This window comes from Pezoporus occidentalis, unplaced genomic scaffold, assembly GCF_034315485.1.
Source record: "Pezoporus occidentalis ecotype Australia unplaced genomic scaffold, CSIRO_AGI_Poc_V1 ctg40, whole genome shotgun sequence".
Classification (NCBI taxonomy): domain Eukaryota; kingdom Metazoa; phylum Chordata; class Aves; order Psittaciformes; family Psittacidae; genus Pezoporus; species Pezoporus occidentalis.
The window spans coordinates 1,096,943-1,113,917 of record NW_026915725.1 but is presented as its reverse complement, the minus strand read 5'-3'; the positions used below and the strand labels follow the sequence as shown (position 1 = coordinate 1,113,917).

Below are 16,975 nucleotides of genomic sequence, written 5' to 3'. Positions count from 1 at the left end.
CAATGTACAACATGCACAAAGGTGGTGGTAAATTTATTCTCCCCTGTCAAAAGCATGGTGTACCCTACAGTTTCTTTCCACGACTTTCCCTGATTGCAGAGACTTGTGTCACTTATTTTCTGGGTGTTCTCTCTCTCTATTTCTATCTTTCTGAGTCATTCTGCAAGTGGAAAGCAGCTGACAGCAATCCTTTAAGCCCAAATCTGCAGTGCAGATTGTAGCTGAGGAGAAATCACCACACTAGCTTGACTAATGCAGCGTGAGGAGCAGGGTAAGACAGCTCACGCAGAGTCCACGGCTGTCTTGGTCAAGGTCTCCAGATGAAACGTCTATCAGAGTAGAGCCTTAAACATGAGGGTTCAGAGATCCGGGCCAGTCCTTTAGCACTTCAAGCCATTTCTTTGTCTCACTGTAATTCAGTGTGGGCTTTGTAGGACAGCTATGCTGCAAACTGCTTTCCGGCTGCAGAAGCGATAAAGAGTTTCTGGCAACACAAACTCCAGTCCCATGCTTCTAGTTAATACACATCTCCACAGCAGAATAATAATCTCCTTCCATGCAATACAGTGGACAGCAGCAATGCCTGAATGACGAATAGTTTGCTTGCTGAAGCAAAACAGGAGAGAGAAGTTACTCCTACATTCAGGCCTCCCTGGGAGTAAAGGTCCACAACTGCTACTTTACTGTTGTGTCAGTCCACGTGCTCAGCGACTCATTTCTCCTGAAGGTGGGACACCTCACCAGGCATCACTTGCTTTTGGACCTTCACCTTCATCTTCTCAGTATGGCTCTGACCATCGAGCATGAACCTGACTCATGATGGCAATGAAGAACTAATCCTAAAGAGTCCTTTTAGAGATCTATTTGCTCAGTTAAGAACACATTTTTCCCTGAAAATTGTCAGGGATACAGCTATCCCTTGAGACTATTATGAAGATTATGAAGGACCAATAATCTGCTTTTGGAGGGCATGGTAAACCAGCATGGGCTTTGGCAAACAGATTGTGCAGAGCAGGACATGACCTAGTTGGCTGGACATGGACCACCTCTGAATCCAAAGCCCTGTAGCTCTGCTGGGCAGCACTGTGCTCTCAGCAGCGTTGCATAAGCTTGAGCACAGCTCCCTCAGTCTGCAGCCAGTGATGTCCCATCATTTAAACATAGAGGGAGCACAGGTTTTCCTGCAGAGCATTGTGCACATACAGCTGGAGTCATATCAAGACACTTTTCTAAATTCAGGTGCAGATTTTGCATTGACGTAAGACTAGTTTTATTTAAGCATATTCCACCAGATACATCTGCTGAAGACAAAATTTTGATTTTAAATGTGTATTGTTCTGTACAGCCTCCAGAGAAATAGAATTACCAGCAGTGACAGGTTTCTCTGTGTTGCTTTTGTTTGTTTTTTTCTGTTTGCCACTTTTAATGTTCTTTATAACTACTGGGAGGTGTATAGCTGTTCCCACCTTCACCTTACAGAAAACCCGATTATTTCTAGTTTCTTCTTTACACCCAGATCAAGGCCAGCCTTTTTCCTGTCACTTTTTAGTCTATAGATGAGTCTCTAGCCAGTTTAAGCAGAGAGTTCAACGAGGCATCTTGAGTCACACTTTTCTTTTCATGGTATTTTTGGAACTATCAGAAACCTTTTAAATACATTCTGACAATTTGAAGAAGAAAAAGCTGCAGTTGCCTCATTTTGATTTAACTGAATCTTGAAAGATAAGCAGGGGGTGTGAAGGAGGATGCACAGAAACAATGCTGCCTTGACTCATTTTCTTGTCCGTACTGGGATGATGTTTCTGGCCTTTAGCTGCTTAAATTGCTTGCTGAGCATGGCTGTAAGATCTGATGCCTCCAATTAATAATTTCTGAACAGAGAAACATGATTATTTCAGTTCACAATGTCTATGTGCATGATGATAATGGAATTTCAGTATTGATATCAACAGCATTGATGTGGAGGGGGTTAAGTGGTTGGAGTTTTAGCAAGAGAAGCAGTATAACTGCCCTTAAGGGGACGGTGCCCTTTGACAGCAAAGCAGAAAAATACTGTGTTCTGCAAATCTGCTGCTCTGCTGTACTCTGGAGAATGGACAATAAAATCTGGTTTAACAAGCACTAGTGTTATCATAACGTCAGCTGAAGAGGATTACAGGAGAATCAATTTTATGTAATTAAGCTTCCCTGCCATAAACAGAGATCGCTTCCTTAAAAGAACAAAATGAAAAAAGAGAAGTCTCCATGACTGGAGCATTCCCCATCCCTTCTTGCAAGGTAGTTGTCAGCTTCCTGCATTAAATGAAAAATGGTAATTGAAACAAATCTTGGGAAATATCACTCTGTCACTGATAGGCAGTAACATTTAAACAAACAAACAAAAAAGTACTCAATGTGTAACAATTCCACCAGAAATGTAAAGCATAGCTTTGACAGATGCCTTGTTTTGGGTTTTCCTTTGGAGACGTAAAAATAGAACAGCAGAGCTTGATATAGTCCTGCACTTCCTGCATCTTTCCTTCATGTACATGTTGATAGGTCTTTCTCAAAGTTGTACTGATATTAGATGCATTCTCTGAACACAAAATGACCTTCATGCAGGAACAAAGGAGAAATTGTTTCAACCGTCCAAATTTAAATTTTCAACTGAAACTGTTTAAAAAAGTGTCAATGGGAGCTTGGGCTATAGAGGGGACACATTTCCAGTGAGAGGGTAGGATTTTCCCTGTACATCTGGCTTGTGAATGCAATACTGTACTTCAGCTGGTAAATGCAAATCAAGCAGCAGCAGACCATACAAGGCTGAAGAGTGAATTTAAATCTTAATATTACCATATCCTTTTTAAGACAACCTGGGTGTACATGCAACCAAAAATTGTCTCATAGTGTTATTTTAAGGACAGTACTATCAGGACAGCTGTCATGGTAAAAATGGGCTCCAAAGAAAAGGGAAGAAGAGGTCAGACCTAGGAGAATTGTGCTTGCTTTGCACCAGACTCATCCCTTTCGATGGTGTCTGCTTGCATTCGTGTGTGTTTTCTGCTTCAACTTCAATTATATTTAAGTATAATACATAACAGATTACAGCCCAGTTTTGGATCTCTTGCAGCAAAAGCTTTCTCCCTCACACAGACAGTCACTCCTCCTGCGTCTCTTTTTGTCTCTTTGCACTGCTTATGTTGTAACAGGACCATGTGTTGCTTTTCACCTCATGTAATTGGGCCTCACTACCATCCTCACAACTGTATCTAGTCTTTTGGGGGCCTGTAGTAAATACTGAAAGAAAGAAAGCAAGCAAGAAAACATTTGGAGGCAGGTTGCTTTCTCATGCAGATCCAGGGTGCTAAAACCTTTTGAGAGTTGTCCGCAAAATAGCTGGGTGTAAAACTGTCAGGAATTGGTTCCTCTCTTCCACCAGGGCGATGTAGATGCTGTTGATCCATACTGTTCATTGTGCTTGCTCATGACTTGGCCTCCACACTGGGTTTTGGGCTGCGATATTGGCACAGAGACTATGCTAGCTCTTATAATAAAGTCTTATGTTTATGTCTTGATGTTAAGGTTGCAGAATTAGTCAGCTGTGGTGTGAAACTCCTGCCTTTGCATTATAGATAAGGGAAAGACTCCAGTGGTAGCTGGCATCTGTATAAGGGAGGAGTCAGCTGCACCATTACTGGCATGTGTATTAGGATAAGCTATTCTGGTACCCTCAAGGAACAACAGTTAGAGACAAGAGAAATTGAAAGAAATGCTAGATGAAGTGCATTCATGCCTGCAGTTCCATCATTCAGGTCTTGATTGCACTCACATTTTGTGAGGGCATCATTTGCCTATTTCTTCTAGCCTGTTTTCAGTCCTGGCAATCAGTAGCTGATGCCAAGTGGGTTCCTGCTTGACTTTCTTGTCGTGGTTTAAACCCAGTCAGGTAATTCGTTCGCTCACTCCCCCCCCTTTTCTTGCCCTCCCCCTGCTCTCGGAGGGACGGAGAGGAGAATCGAAAAGAATGCAACTCCCACGGGTTGAGATAAGAACAGTTTAGTAACTAAGGTATAACACAAATCACTACTGCTACCACCAATGATAATAATGATAAAGGAAATAACAAGGGAAGAGAATACATCATCTCACCACCAGCCGACCGATAACTCGCCCCCCCCAGCCCGACCAAGCTCTGACCGATACCTCCTCCAACCCTGCCGACTCCCAGCCCTTCCGGCTAACTCACAGTTACATCCTGGGCATGACGTGCTGTGGTATGGAATACTTCTTTGGTCAGTTTGGGTCAGGTGTCCTGTCTCTGCTCCTCCCGGCTTCCCCTCCTCCCTGGCAGAGCATGAGGCTCACAAAGTCCTTGGCCAAACCTAAACATCACTATCAGCTCTGTTCCCAAGCTGAAAGTCAAAACACTGCACTGCACCAGCTACCAAGGAGGAGAAAAATGACTGCTACTGCTGAACCCAGGACATTATCCACCCCTTATTCCATACCATTCACGTCATGCTCAGATCCCACATTTTCAGTATACCATCACTCTTATCTCAGTGCATGGACCAGTCCCTATAAAGCTGCTGAGTCCATCTGGTCCATGATGTCAGGCTCCATCTCTTGTAACAGTCTTCCAGAGCAGGAGAGACTGTGTGCAGTGTTCACACTCGTGAATAACCTGGGCAATAGTGTCCATTGCTAAGTCCACCCCTCGATCATGAGTCCATCTCTGTGTTGCATCTCTGCTCTGATGGCCTGAAGTGCATTGGGCTCACCAGGCTCAAAATAATTCACTGTCCCCTTCAGCAGTTTCTGCAGCTTGTTGCTGGGGACTCCATACAGCTGCCTTCCATCTCCGATGCTTCCAAAGCACTGGAGGGGCCCAGTGGACTAGATACTTGCCCATACTGTCCCACACACCCTGCCACTCATGACTGTCCAGCCTTGGGGAAAACCTCTTGGTCCCCCTATATCCTCGTCTAACCCCAGACAAGACCCAAACCTGACTCTGCTTAACTTTTGAGATCAGACAAAATGGTGGTGGGTAGAACACAGTCTGTGTGAGTGCCAACATGCTGATCCCCATCACAATCAGCAGGCAGGTCCCAAGGATACCCAAAGGCCATTCAAAACCTTCAGAACTCTCAAACGATGCTGCTATACTTGTCACTGGGGCTGGTGTAGCTGCTGTACTTGTCACTGGGGCTGGTGTAGCTGCTGTACTTGTCACTGGGGCTGGTGTAGCTGCTGTGCTTGCCGGCTCTCCCACCGCCAGCTTCTCTTTTCCTGAGTCCAGCTCTTCCCCCTCTGCCTTGCTGGGAAATGCTGCGTGGTCTCCTGCATCCTCCTGGGGCTCGGCGGGCGGCTTCCGGGAAACGCTCTCGGCCGTCGCGGGGCTCGGCTCCTCCGCGGGGCTGGGCTCGGCCGCGGGGCTCGGCTCTTCCGCGGGGCTCGGCTCTTCCGCGGGGCTCGGCTCTTCCGGGGGGCTCGGCTCCTCCGCCGCCTTCTCCCGCTGCTCGGCAGCCGCTTCCTTCTGCTCCTCGACCGCCCCGACCTCCTCCACCGGCGGCCGTCCCCTCGCGGCCTCCGGCCCCGCTCCTGCCGCCGCTTGGTCCCCGGGGCCGCTCTCCCGGGCCGGTTCGGCTGCCGCCGGCTCCCGGGGCCGCTCCCCCTCAGCTCCCCGCAGCCTCACGAAGATGGAGAGTAGGGTGAGGGCCAGGACGGTGAAGAGCAGCCGGACGGCCAGGTACAAGTCCACGGCCACGTCCGTCCCGCCCTGCTGTTGGAGCCCACCCGTATTACAAGTCATTGCCATAAAGCACAGTGAGACAAGAACCTTAGCCCAGGCCCCATACTTGATAAACACTATCACAGCAAATACCGGCTCTACGTAAGTTACAACATTCTGAAGCTGTGAGATCAAGCGAAACAACTCTGAGAGCCAATAAATCAGCATTGTGACGAGTGACTATTAATCCAGTCAAATCTGTCGTTATCTCAACCCTTCGTGCCCCACGTTGGGCGCCAAAAAGAACTGTCGTGGTTTAAACCCAGTCAGGTAATTCGTTCGCTCACTTCCCCCCCTTTTCTTGCCCTCCCCCTGCTCTCGGAGGGACGGAGAGGAGAATCGAAAAGAATGCAACTCCCACGGGTTGAGATAAGAACAGTTTAGTAACTAAGGTATAACACAAATCACTACTGCTACCACCAATGATAATAATGATAAAGGAAATAACAAGGGAAGAGAATACATCATCTCACCACCAGCCGACCGATAACTCGCCCCCCCCAGCCCGACCAAGCTCTGACCGATACCTCCTCCAACCCTGCCGACTCCCAGCCCTTCCGGCTAACTCACAGTTACATCCTGGGCATGACGTGCTGTGGTATGGAATACCTCTTTGGTCAGTTTGGGTCAGGTGTCCTGTCTCTGCTTCCTCCCGGCTTCCCCTCCTCCCTGGCAGAGCATGAGGCTCACAAAGTCCTTGGCCAAACCTAAACATCACTATCAGCTCTGTTCCCAAGCTGAAAGTCAAAACACTGCACTGCACCAGCTACCAAGGAGGAGAAAAATGACTGCTACTGCTGAACCCAGGACATTTCTGAACCTGCATCCCACATCTCTGTATAGCCTGCGTGACCTGAAGTGGCACCTGTGAAGCAGGTGGTGTTCATGGAATGGGTGTAGCCCATTAAACTCTGCAGTAAATCTTTAAAAAATGTAGGAGTTCAGAAGTCTCTCAGCTTGCCCATTCATTCTACCTCATCTTGGTGCAGCTGCCCTTTTCTTGCTGTCCTGTTCACTTTACAGTAAAGTACTTGCCTGGGTAGAAAACACGCTTTTACTCATGCCATATATCCAAATGTCAAAATTAAGTAAAGGATTTTGTCTGGAATCAAGGTAAAAAGTGAGTGTGTTTCACACAACACAGTTTTCCTGCTGTCTCAATTTGCCAAGGTGTATGCTCCATGTGTTTAAGAAGTGCCTTCCTATTGTGGTATTAAGGGGAGTGAAGTCATATAAGGAGATCAGATTTACTTGATTGTCTTTCTGTGCTTGTGCCATATTGCACATCTGAGCTGGATTCAGTTTGCTGTTACTTATCCAGTTTCTCTTTCCCTGATTTTACCCATCTCATAAAGCAAGTATAATTAATGTGAATTGTAAACCTTGCATTTTCTGCTGCTTTCGCTTTGATTAGCAATGCCTTTACTCTTTGATAGAGACTAATCCAAGTCTTTGGGAATTTTATTGCCAATTTCTGCAAGACTGCATAAAGTTTTCTTTGGTTTGATTAAAAGAGAAAAGAAATTTCACTTTAAAACAAAAACTTAATTGAAATTTAACTCTGATAAGAAAAAGGGTTAAAATTTTGTTTGCTTATTTTTTATGATTTTTTCTTCCTGTAGAGCCCGAGAAAATTCTTCTTGGTCAGGATGTATTTCACATACATCTTCTTCTGTAGCACTTTGCTCTACAGTGTGGTCACCTCAGCCAGGTTTTAGATCTTTGTCATTGCTGAGCTAGAAGTGTTTCTATCCTGGGTGCTTTCTCTACATCATCCTTGCTATTTCATCCTACACCCCTAGATTTGTCCTGTCCATGATTTTTATCTGGGTTATTTTTCTTTTTACAGGCAGGTGCCAGAGTTTGACTGTTACATGTTTTAAAAATGTGTTATTTTTTCCCCTGTGCTGCATAGCTCCAGTCTTGAAGGTGGTGTACAGGTGTTACCAAGCAGGGATCTGTACAGTCAAAAATTTCTTCACAGTATCAGCTGTGTGATCAAACCATAGATTTTGAGTTGTGAATTACAGGTGCACTGCACTAAGAAGTTATATCTTGTCCTGTTATTCAAATATTTGTGTGTTTGAATTCAGAACAATGGAAAGCTAGAATTTTTTGGTTGAATTGCTTTCAGGATGGTTACAGATGCAAGATCGGCTCTGTGTTCCCTTACATCAGGAAATTGTGTCTCTTTCTTATCTAGATTTGAGCGTATTCATACAAAGAAAGGGAACTACAGTAAGTCACTAGTTTCAAACCAGGAAGAGGTAGATGATTTAGCAACCTTGGAGGTACTGGATGAGGTAAGAATCTCCTTTTTCACATTTTCCTGAAGGGGGTTAATTACATATTAGAACACGATGGTGTACTGTTGGTGTACTGTCAGGCACTCTGACCTGTCAATGCTTTCCTGTGAACTTTTAACAAAGTTACTGATACAGATCTCACTGTTTTGTCAAGGTTTGAAAACGAGCCCACTAGGAGCAGGGGAGCATGCTTAAGGGAAAGGGGGGAAGTCTGTTGTGTTTGTGCTTGAAGCTTCAAAACCAGAAAGAAGAACAACGCTACAGCACATTATCTGCAGGTCTTAGCGGCCATCAGTGGTTGTAATCAAACTGCCATTCTTCCTCTGCTGGGCTGTGCATAAATGATAATTCACATTGTCTTATCTTCCATCATCCAAGAGCTCGGTTATAGTAGTTTAATGTCTAGGTAATATTAATAGAGCTAATCCAAACTTCATCTACTGCACAAATCTGAGATTTAAGCATTTTTTTTTAGTATTGAGAGTAGTCGTATGCTAGTGAGACTTTTTTATCTTTTGGCATGAAGCATATAAATAATCTGAGTGAAAGAGAAGACACAAAAAAACAGATGAGCTGGAAGTGTATCTCAGTATCTCATCTCTTCTGAGGTTGAGCCTTCTCAGGAAGCCTTCACCTAAAGGCATCATTTGACTACGTGATATTTTACTGAATCAAATCCAGTTTAAAACCTCTTTCACATATAAATGGCAGTTTCTCAAAGCTGTCTCCTTTCTTCCATTCAAACTTCTCTTCCAGTTTAGGTAGCCCATCAGAACAGCAAAACAGGACACCTTCTATCAGTGCAAGAAATAATTGTAAAAAGGGCAGAAGTTTCCCTTAAAAAAATGTGTTTATGTGAATCTGGTGATGTCCAAAAGCAAAACAGCATTCAAAACCAAAAAGGGAAGAGTTTATAAAGGCAACGGTAAATCAAGGTTTTCTCCTTGTGTTTTCCTTCAAAGGAAATGTAACCTCTTTAGCTGTTGAGAATTCAGGTTTTAAGTGTTTTTAACCAGAACACAGTGCACAACACTGTGAACAGATAGATGTGAAGGAAAAGCAGTTCCTTCTGCAGTCCTCTGCTGCTTGTCATTCTTTTCCAGTGGGGATACAGCCTAAATATTTTTACATGTACCTCAAAACAGTATCAAGGCTGGTTTGAATTTCTTCATCCAGCTCTATGTCTTGTTTTGATTGGAAACCTAATCAGGCACATTACATACTCAGCTCTGTGCAGAAGAATCTGAGGAAAATTGTCAAGAAATGGGGTGTGCCACTATGGCTCTTTTTATTTTCTTGGTTCAGGGAGAACTGAGTCTCCAGCAGCAAAGAACAATCACAGCAGAGAGTGACTGTTAATATAGAAAGGTCCAAACAGTTCAAATCTGTGTCTTAGCATAAGTGAGAGTGATGTTAGACCAGTTGTAATGGCAGTTATGGATTCAAATATATGGCTCTTGCATAATGAATTACATGAATCTGTAGTGTTAGAAAAGAAGACAGGACTGTCTTACAGAAACCTTTGATTAATCGAGTTACAGCAGTACTTATTAGCTCATTTTCCTACAGCCACTTGTGGATCTGTAAGTATATATTGTTCAAACTGAGTTTGGATTCAAGAAATTAGGAATGGCAATGTGTTTGAAAGTGTTACTCGCTTTTCATCATGATCACCTGTATTCCTGACTATTAATACCTTCCATCTCCATCCTTACTTGTTGTAACTATATATTTTATATATTTTTATAATACTCTTTTTTCTCATGTGATTGAATGTTCCTGTTTTTTTCTCCATCAGAACACAGTAACAGAGCAGTTGCAGAAGGGTTATGCCAAGGATCAGATCTACACCTATGTTGGGGACATTCTTATTGCTGTTAATCCATTTCGGAACATAGATATTTATTCTTCACAGGTGTGAAAATCTAAATTTGGTTCTTCTAAAGTAGCACTGATTTCCATTGAAGTTTGAATATTTGTGTTAAGTATAGAGTAAGACCATTCTTGAGATTACAGCAGTTCACTCTGAAAAACAGAATTACCCATGCAGTTGTTTCTTCAAGTGCATGTTGACATACATCTTTATCACATACTGGATTTCAGCAAAGACATGAGAAACTCCAAAAAAATTAATTTCTGATATCTTTATGTCTATAGTATAATGTCTGTAGCATGTCTGAAGTACAAACAGCTATATCTGAGCAAATCATCCCTTTTGATCAATACATAGAAATGGATTTTTGACATTGTTATTCTTCTAGTGACTTTCAAAATTCATTCTTGCATGAGGTAAATTGTGCTAAATTTCATGAGGTTTGTTGACTAGAACCCCATGGAGTGTAAAGGTGCTAGCTGCCCATAGCAACTAGCTCAGAAGTAGTAACTCTAAAGAGAAGTACATTTTTCCATGTGAATCTTAACTCCTCTCTGTGGGAGGGAGTCCACTTCTCTTGGAGAATTGTAAATGGCTGAAGGTAGGAGCTGGGGGCATTTGCTCCCAGGAGAGCTGGGGAAGCCATAGCCATTTAATTAATCAGACGGTTTACGAAGCAACCCTGTAAAATTTTAACTTTTTGTGAATTTGCCTGTCCATTATACAAAAGGTACTGTAGGTATAGAAAAGTTCTTAAGTTTTGACATCAATATCATGCAGAAATACTAAACGGATGAGAAGTAGAAAAAAAAACAAGAATTATAATTTGGTCCTTGATGTCTGGCAGTGTTAATTTTTCTTCTGATAATTTGAGTTTCACAGCATAATCATCGCTGTTGGTAACCTCAGCATGCTGTACTCTAATCTGAAAATAAAACTCAACTGTGATTTATAAAAAAACAAAAGGTTGTTAAGGGACAGCTGATAATGTTTTCATTTTTCCCACACTTAGCATTCCAAACTGTATATTGGAGCCAAACGGACTGCCAACCCTCCTCATATTTTTGCTGTTGCTGACATAGGTTATCAGTCCATGGTGACGTACAACTCTGACCAGGTATACATGAGATTGTCTTAATTATATCGTTTGCTTGGCTGAGATATGTAGTGAGCTCAGAGTCATGCTCTTGTTCTCTTCAGTGTATTGTTATTTCTGGAGAAAGTGGAGCTGGCAAGACACAAAGTGCCCATCTTCTGGTTCAGCAGCTCACTGTCCTGGGCAAGGTATGTTTCAAAAGGGGTTTCTCTGTAAGGCTTTGCTCTTAGACATAATTGACTGAACCTATGGACAGGACATTGGTAGGGGGGCAAGACTGTAATACATTTTGCAAAGAACTTCTGTGACTTCAGATTGGAACATGATGCTGATCTGTCTACCCCTTCCTCCCTCCAGAACTAGGGTCATTTGGAAATATGTTGGGGATTCTGCAGTGAAGTACCCACTGCAGTAAGGGCTGCGACTTAGTCTGCCCTCGTTAGACTGAGTGTCTTCAAATCACCCAAACTGCACTAAATAAAATCCTCTTCTAGCTTTTCACCTCCTTCCACAACCATATTTCTGTCAGTGGAACATGGTCATTCTGGGAAGTGACCACATAGTGTTCTAAATAAAATGGCATTTTTGCATGTCCCAGGTGAAATGCAAGCAATCTGATCTATTGATATGGTGCAATGCAGCAGTAAGCAGTTACTAACAAGGATCTTAAAAGCAGGCCAGCCATCTCAGAGTGCTGGGCTGCAGAAACTGATTACTTCTGGTGTTGTCATTATCATTATGTATGTTATCTCTTCCAGCCAGCCCTGCTGATTGCTATATTCTGACAAGTTTCATGATTTAAGCGTGCCTGTATTTACATACGATTCACATGGGAATGGCTTCCCTAGTGATGTCACACTTCACAATACAAAGTAGAAAAGGAAAGAAACAAGAATTAATGTATTTGAATGATTACTGATAATTTTAAGCATTGTCTTTTCCATATCCAGGCTAATAACAGGACTCTACAGGAAAAGATCCTCCAGGTGAATAACCTTGTAGAAGCGTTTGGGAATGCAGGCACTATCATCAATGATAACTCGAGCAGATTTGGAAAGTATTTGGAAATGAAATTCACTTGTGGTGGCACTGTAGTAGGAGCTCAGATTTCAGAGTATCTCCTGGAAAAATCCAGAGTTGTCCACCAGGCAGTGTAAGTATAAAAACATTTGACCGAATTTGGGGGCTCCAAAAAAACTATAGTTGACCTAATTTGGGAGCTACAGAGTAGAACTACAATATAGGAAATTATCTTGGATCAGAACATGAAGATGAATAACGTACTGGGATTTTTTCTTATAAATGATACATGAATAGCTTATAAATCTGTAAGCTAGCTGAAAACTGCTGCTGATTTTTTCGCTGCCTCCTGGGTAATTTAAGCCAATCTCATAAAAATGCAAATGTAATATATAATGTGTGAAGAATTAAAAGGAGAAGAGAAGGCTGTGTGGAGACCTCATAGCAGCCTTCCAGTATCTGAAGGAGGCCTATAAGGATGCTGGGGAGGGACTCTTAATTAGGGACTGTAGTGATAGGACAAGGGGTAATGGGTTCAAACTTAAACAGGGGAAGTTCAGACTGGATATAAGGAAGAAGTTCTTTACGGTGAGGGTGGTGAGGCACTGGAATGGGTTGCCCAGAGTTGTGAATGCTCCATCCCTGGCGGTGTTCAAGTCCAGGTTGGAAGAGGCCTTGGGTGACATGGTTAAGTGCGAGGTGTCCCTGCCCATGGCAGGGGGTTTGGAACCAGATGACCTTAAGGTCATTTACAACCATAACTATTCTATGATTCTAAAAGGTTTCTAATAGTTCAGTTGTGCTTTTCTTTGTGGAAGTTTGAGTAATGTATTAAGTATATTACTTGGATTTAATTCCTCTACATTTCCTTTGGTATTGTAGTTTTGTTTGCAAAGTGCTCATTTTCCATTTTGGGGCATCTAGTAGGATCTGATTATTAAGGATTGTGGACCAAAAGCAGAACAGACCCATCTCTGCCTTGTGTGTATCTCATAATATAAAATGACAGAAAAATTAAATGGCATTTCCAATTAATTTAAATTATTGACATGTATTTTCTATCCTAATACATAGCACAACCAGATAAAAAATATTTTGGCAACTCCATTTCTGCCATAATAATAATAGAAAAAAACAAAGTTTGAGACAAAGAATGTTGTCAGTGATATAAATTTTTCCCCTTGCTGATCACTTACTCATTTTTACTCATTTTGTAGTTCTGCAAGATCTTGTTGCCTGTTGTAGAGTTGTGACATGAAGAACATCAGAGTATCACTTGGAATGTTTCAACAAACAATTTAAAGTTAAAAGCAGTTTTATGAAGTGGTGGGTTTTCCCACAGTTGAACATAAGCACAGATACTTCTCTTTCAGAATAAAATGAGTTTTTTCTTTAAATACCACCATTTTCATAATTTTTCATGGGTTTATTCTTTGGCTGTCAATTTATATTTAGCCACATGCAGAGACAGGAAGTCAGCAAAGCATTTACATGCCTCAGATGCTATTTAGATAGGTGTTTAGATGCCTGAAATCACAAGAAAATGCCACTGAAGTGTTCAGCATGAGAGTCACTCTAAGAGGTTATATTTTGTGGCATAAACTTCCAAGGGTACTTGAAGCTGTTTGTGCCTCTTCTGCTCTTCTGCTAGAGCAGGAGTCCCAAACTCACGTGGAGAGCTAGGAATGACTTTTTGCAGAAAACTCAGTGACTGATTACCCAGAAAATGGGAGACTCCAGTTCCAGACTCACTTCAAGCCAAGAGATTTTGAACCTACAGGTTCTCCTGCCTTTCCCAGAGAGTACACAAAACATCAGGACATTGTGAGGTTTCAGATTGGGCAAAGCATGGCTATGCAACCTTATGTAACCATAAGGGGGAAACTGAGGGACTGACACTGAGGGGGAAGATAAGGGATGTGCTCCTACCCCTTAAAATGATCTTGTTTTCTACTGCTGACTGTCCACAGTAAAATACAGAAACTAAGCTGCCTCTGATCTAGGCACCCCACGCAGATGAGAGTGCACCGGGCTGTGATCCCGTTTCACGGAAGCATGTATTAGTGCTCCTGAGACACATGCATCAGCTCATGCGAAAAGCAGGGGTTTGAACACAATTCCTTTTTTCCATTTCATAATGATTGACTTGGCTATCTCAGGGTTCAGTGGTGGTAGCAACTTTCCACCTAAACATCCAGTTCTTCCTCATAAGGTGCACTGGAACTTTGAATGTGCAATAAAAGCTTCTCTTCTGGGTTTGGGCACCTAACTTTTAGACAAAGCATGCCAAGTAATAAGGCCATTTGCTGAATGTCTGCTCCTGTGCTTTCTTGGTTCAGGGCTAAAGGACACAGCGAACACATGGGGTTCAGTGAATCAGGAATGTATAGTTCTCCTATGATCAAAAGATTTTTGTTAAATAGCTGGAGGTTGAGCAGCCCATTTTATACAGGTGGGTGAGCAAATTGCAGGATCTCACCCAGCATCTACCGATTGCATCCATGGTAGACCAGCATTTATCTGTCTGTAGCACCAAGCAGCCACCCAGGCAGCTTCAGAGCAAACACACAGAGGCACACAAAGGGTGTTCACAGGAATTTATGTAATAGAGCTTCTTTCAGAGTGTTCTGTCAGTTTGCATTAGGCTTGCCTATTACTAAAATAACGTTTAATAATAGCATGTATGTCATTAGTAAATGTAACCGGGTTACATTACTAAACCAGTTCATTGTTTCTCTTGTTTCAGAGGAGAGAGAAATTTCCATATTTTTTATTATATTTATGCTGGTCTGGCAGAAAAGAAAAAACTGGCACATTATAAACTGCCTGAATATAGACCTCCCAGGTAATGCGGTTTGTTTGTACATAAATTGTTTACTAAGAAATAAGGTGTTGAAATCTTAAGCTCATTTATATTCTAACTCTGTATCCATCAACTCTTTCAGATATCTGCAAAGCGATCATTTCAGAATAGTGCAAGATTTCATGAACAATAGCTTTTACAAGTCGCAGTTTGAATTAATTGAACAGTGCTTCAAAGTCATAGGTTTTACACTGGAGGTGAGTGATGATTACCCGTTTTTGGGATGAACTTTCACAGCTACCTTAATCAGGAAAAACTTATATAAAGCATTCAAATAATCTCCCTTGTTATTTTCTTTCTTTAGCAATGGTGTTTTTATTATTTAGGATATTGCATGGTCAAGTCACTGTTATATTACCACATTTAAATTTTTAAGGTTTCAAGGTATTGATAATCTAATAAAAGGGTATTAGTCAACAAGACTTTGAAATTAGTGAACACAGCACAGCTGAGTAATTGAGGAAAAAAAGGCTTTTGCAAATTAAATGCATAGAAAGTGATGCTGCAACTATTTATTAGCCTATAATTTTAGGCCTGTGAATATGAGTCTCATCTCTGTTTTAAGATGAAATCCATGGTGTGAGTTCTAAAAATTCATTGAGTTGATCTGAGTTTTGATGAACTCAATACATTTTCACAACTCCAGGAGTAAAGTTGAATGAAGTTTTTACATCCCTTTGGAATGAATCTGATCACTAAACGTTAACCGAACCCATTCTTTCTTTATTATCTCACATAATTGCTCTGCTGGCCATTAAGCTCCTCTCCTCAGGCTGTCTTTGGTATAATTAAAATAAAAACAAGTCTCTGGATTTATAAAGTAGAATGCAGGGGAAGGAAACCCCATCCTGCATCCTAGTTCTCTCTTAGGGGAAGTGATGCATCACAGCTAGAGGTTACCACTGACTTTATTTATCACAAATGATAGTAGGGGTATGACCTGTGAAACACAGCACTAGTGCTGCAAAATGGGTGTGTGTTTTGATTTCTTTGACAAAACTGTGTGTTTTAAGGACCTTTTCACAGAAAATTACTCCGGTAGAATATTTCTGGGTTCCCTCAATGTAAATATTTGAGTAGCTAGCAGAACAGATTTATTCATCTATTCTGTTCCTCCATACTTATTTTGCATTAAGTTGTAGTAGCAGTGGCATTCACAGTCTCTTTCTCCTTTACATGGTTGTTATTCACAACTGCACTTAGTAATTTCACACCTGTACTATCACATCTTTTCGTATCTGTACTTTCACCTTTCCAGAAGCAGCATCCAGAAGGATGCACAGTTCAGCTCTGATAGCAGTTTTGTCACAGCACTGTAGACCTTGATAAGTCCTAATTTATACCATGAAAAGCAGCAAGCCTGGTTTTGTTCCCAATTCTTTTGTTCACTTGGATGGATGGAATCAATAATCCCGACCATCCAAAAGAGACCTTCCTATATATTGAAGATCCAGGTAGAACTAGGTCACTGGCTGCATTGTGCAGTTCTAGCATGGGTCTTGATTAACTCAGCAAGGCACTGTGAGCTGAATCTGTAAAGAATTACTCACCTATAGAACCCCCCAGTTTCAGAAGCAGGTTGAGTACCACAGGCAGTCTAACTGTGGTTACGTGTGAGCCCCATCCATTTTAGCCTGTTTTACATTCTCCACAGGGTGAATTAGCATGTCTGAGGTTGTGTTTGCAAGTGCAGAAACAGAGAAGTCACCTTTCCCCACTGAGATTCTGATACAGGATACATGTGCAGAGACAATTTATTTTCAGTGAGAAAAAGGTACCGCAAGACAATGATTTCCTTCTCTAAATTCACTGTTAGGTAATGCAGCCTTCAATTTTGACATTTATGCCAGTGCACAGAGGAGGAGGTTCTGTATAAGCATGTTCCATGTTTTGTTAGCAGAAAACCTTGGACAGATTATCTTCTACACTCCAGTTAAAACTGAGACCTAAACAGGGCTTGATTTCTTTGAAAAACTTTTTAACTGACTGGCAGGCTTTAATAATAACTGCTGTCAGTTCTCGCTGTCTTAAAATCACACTGCTT

The 16,975-nt window shown here is 41.9% G+C and overlaps 1 protein-coding gene across 3 annotated transcripts in view; it reads left to right on the top strand.

Moving 5' to 3' along the window:
- MYO3A (myosin IIIA) overlaps positions 1-16,975 on the top strand; it is a 117,771-nt gene that overhangs the window by 56,132 nt on the left and 44,664 nt on the right. For all 3 annotated transcript variants that reach the window (XM_062633554.1, XM_062633556.1, XM_062633555.1), the window contains 7 exons: positions 7,977-8,076; positions 9,878-9,994; positions 10,965-11,069; positions 11,153-11,236; positions 11,999-12,201; positions 14,815-14,913; positions 15,014-15,128. In XM_062633554.1, the coding sequence (XP_062489538.1) occupies positions 7,977-8,076; positions 9,878-9,994; positions 10,965-11,069; positions 11,153-11,236; positions 11,999-12,201; positions 14,815-14,913; positions 15,014-15,128 (823 nt within the window). The remainder of the gene's footprint in view (positions 1-7,976; positions 8,077-9,877; positions 9,995-10,964; positions 11,070-11,152; positions 11,237-11,998; positions 12,202-14,814; positions 14,914-15,013; positions 15,129-16,975) is intronic.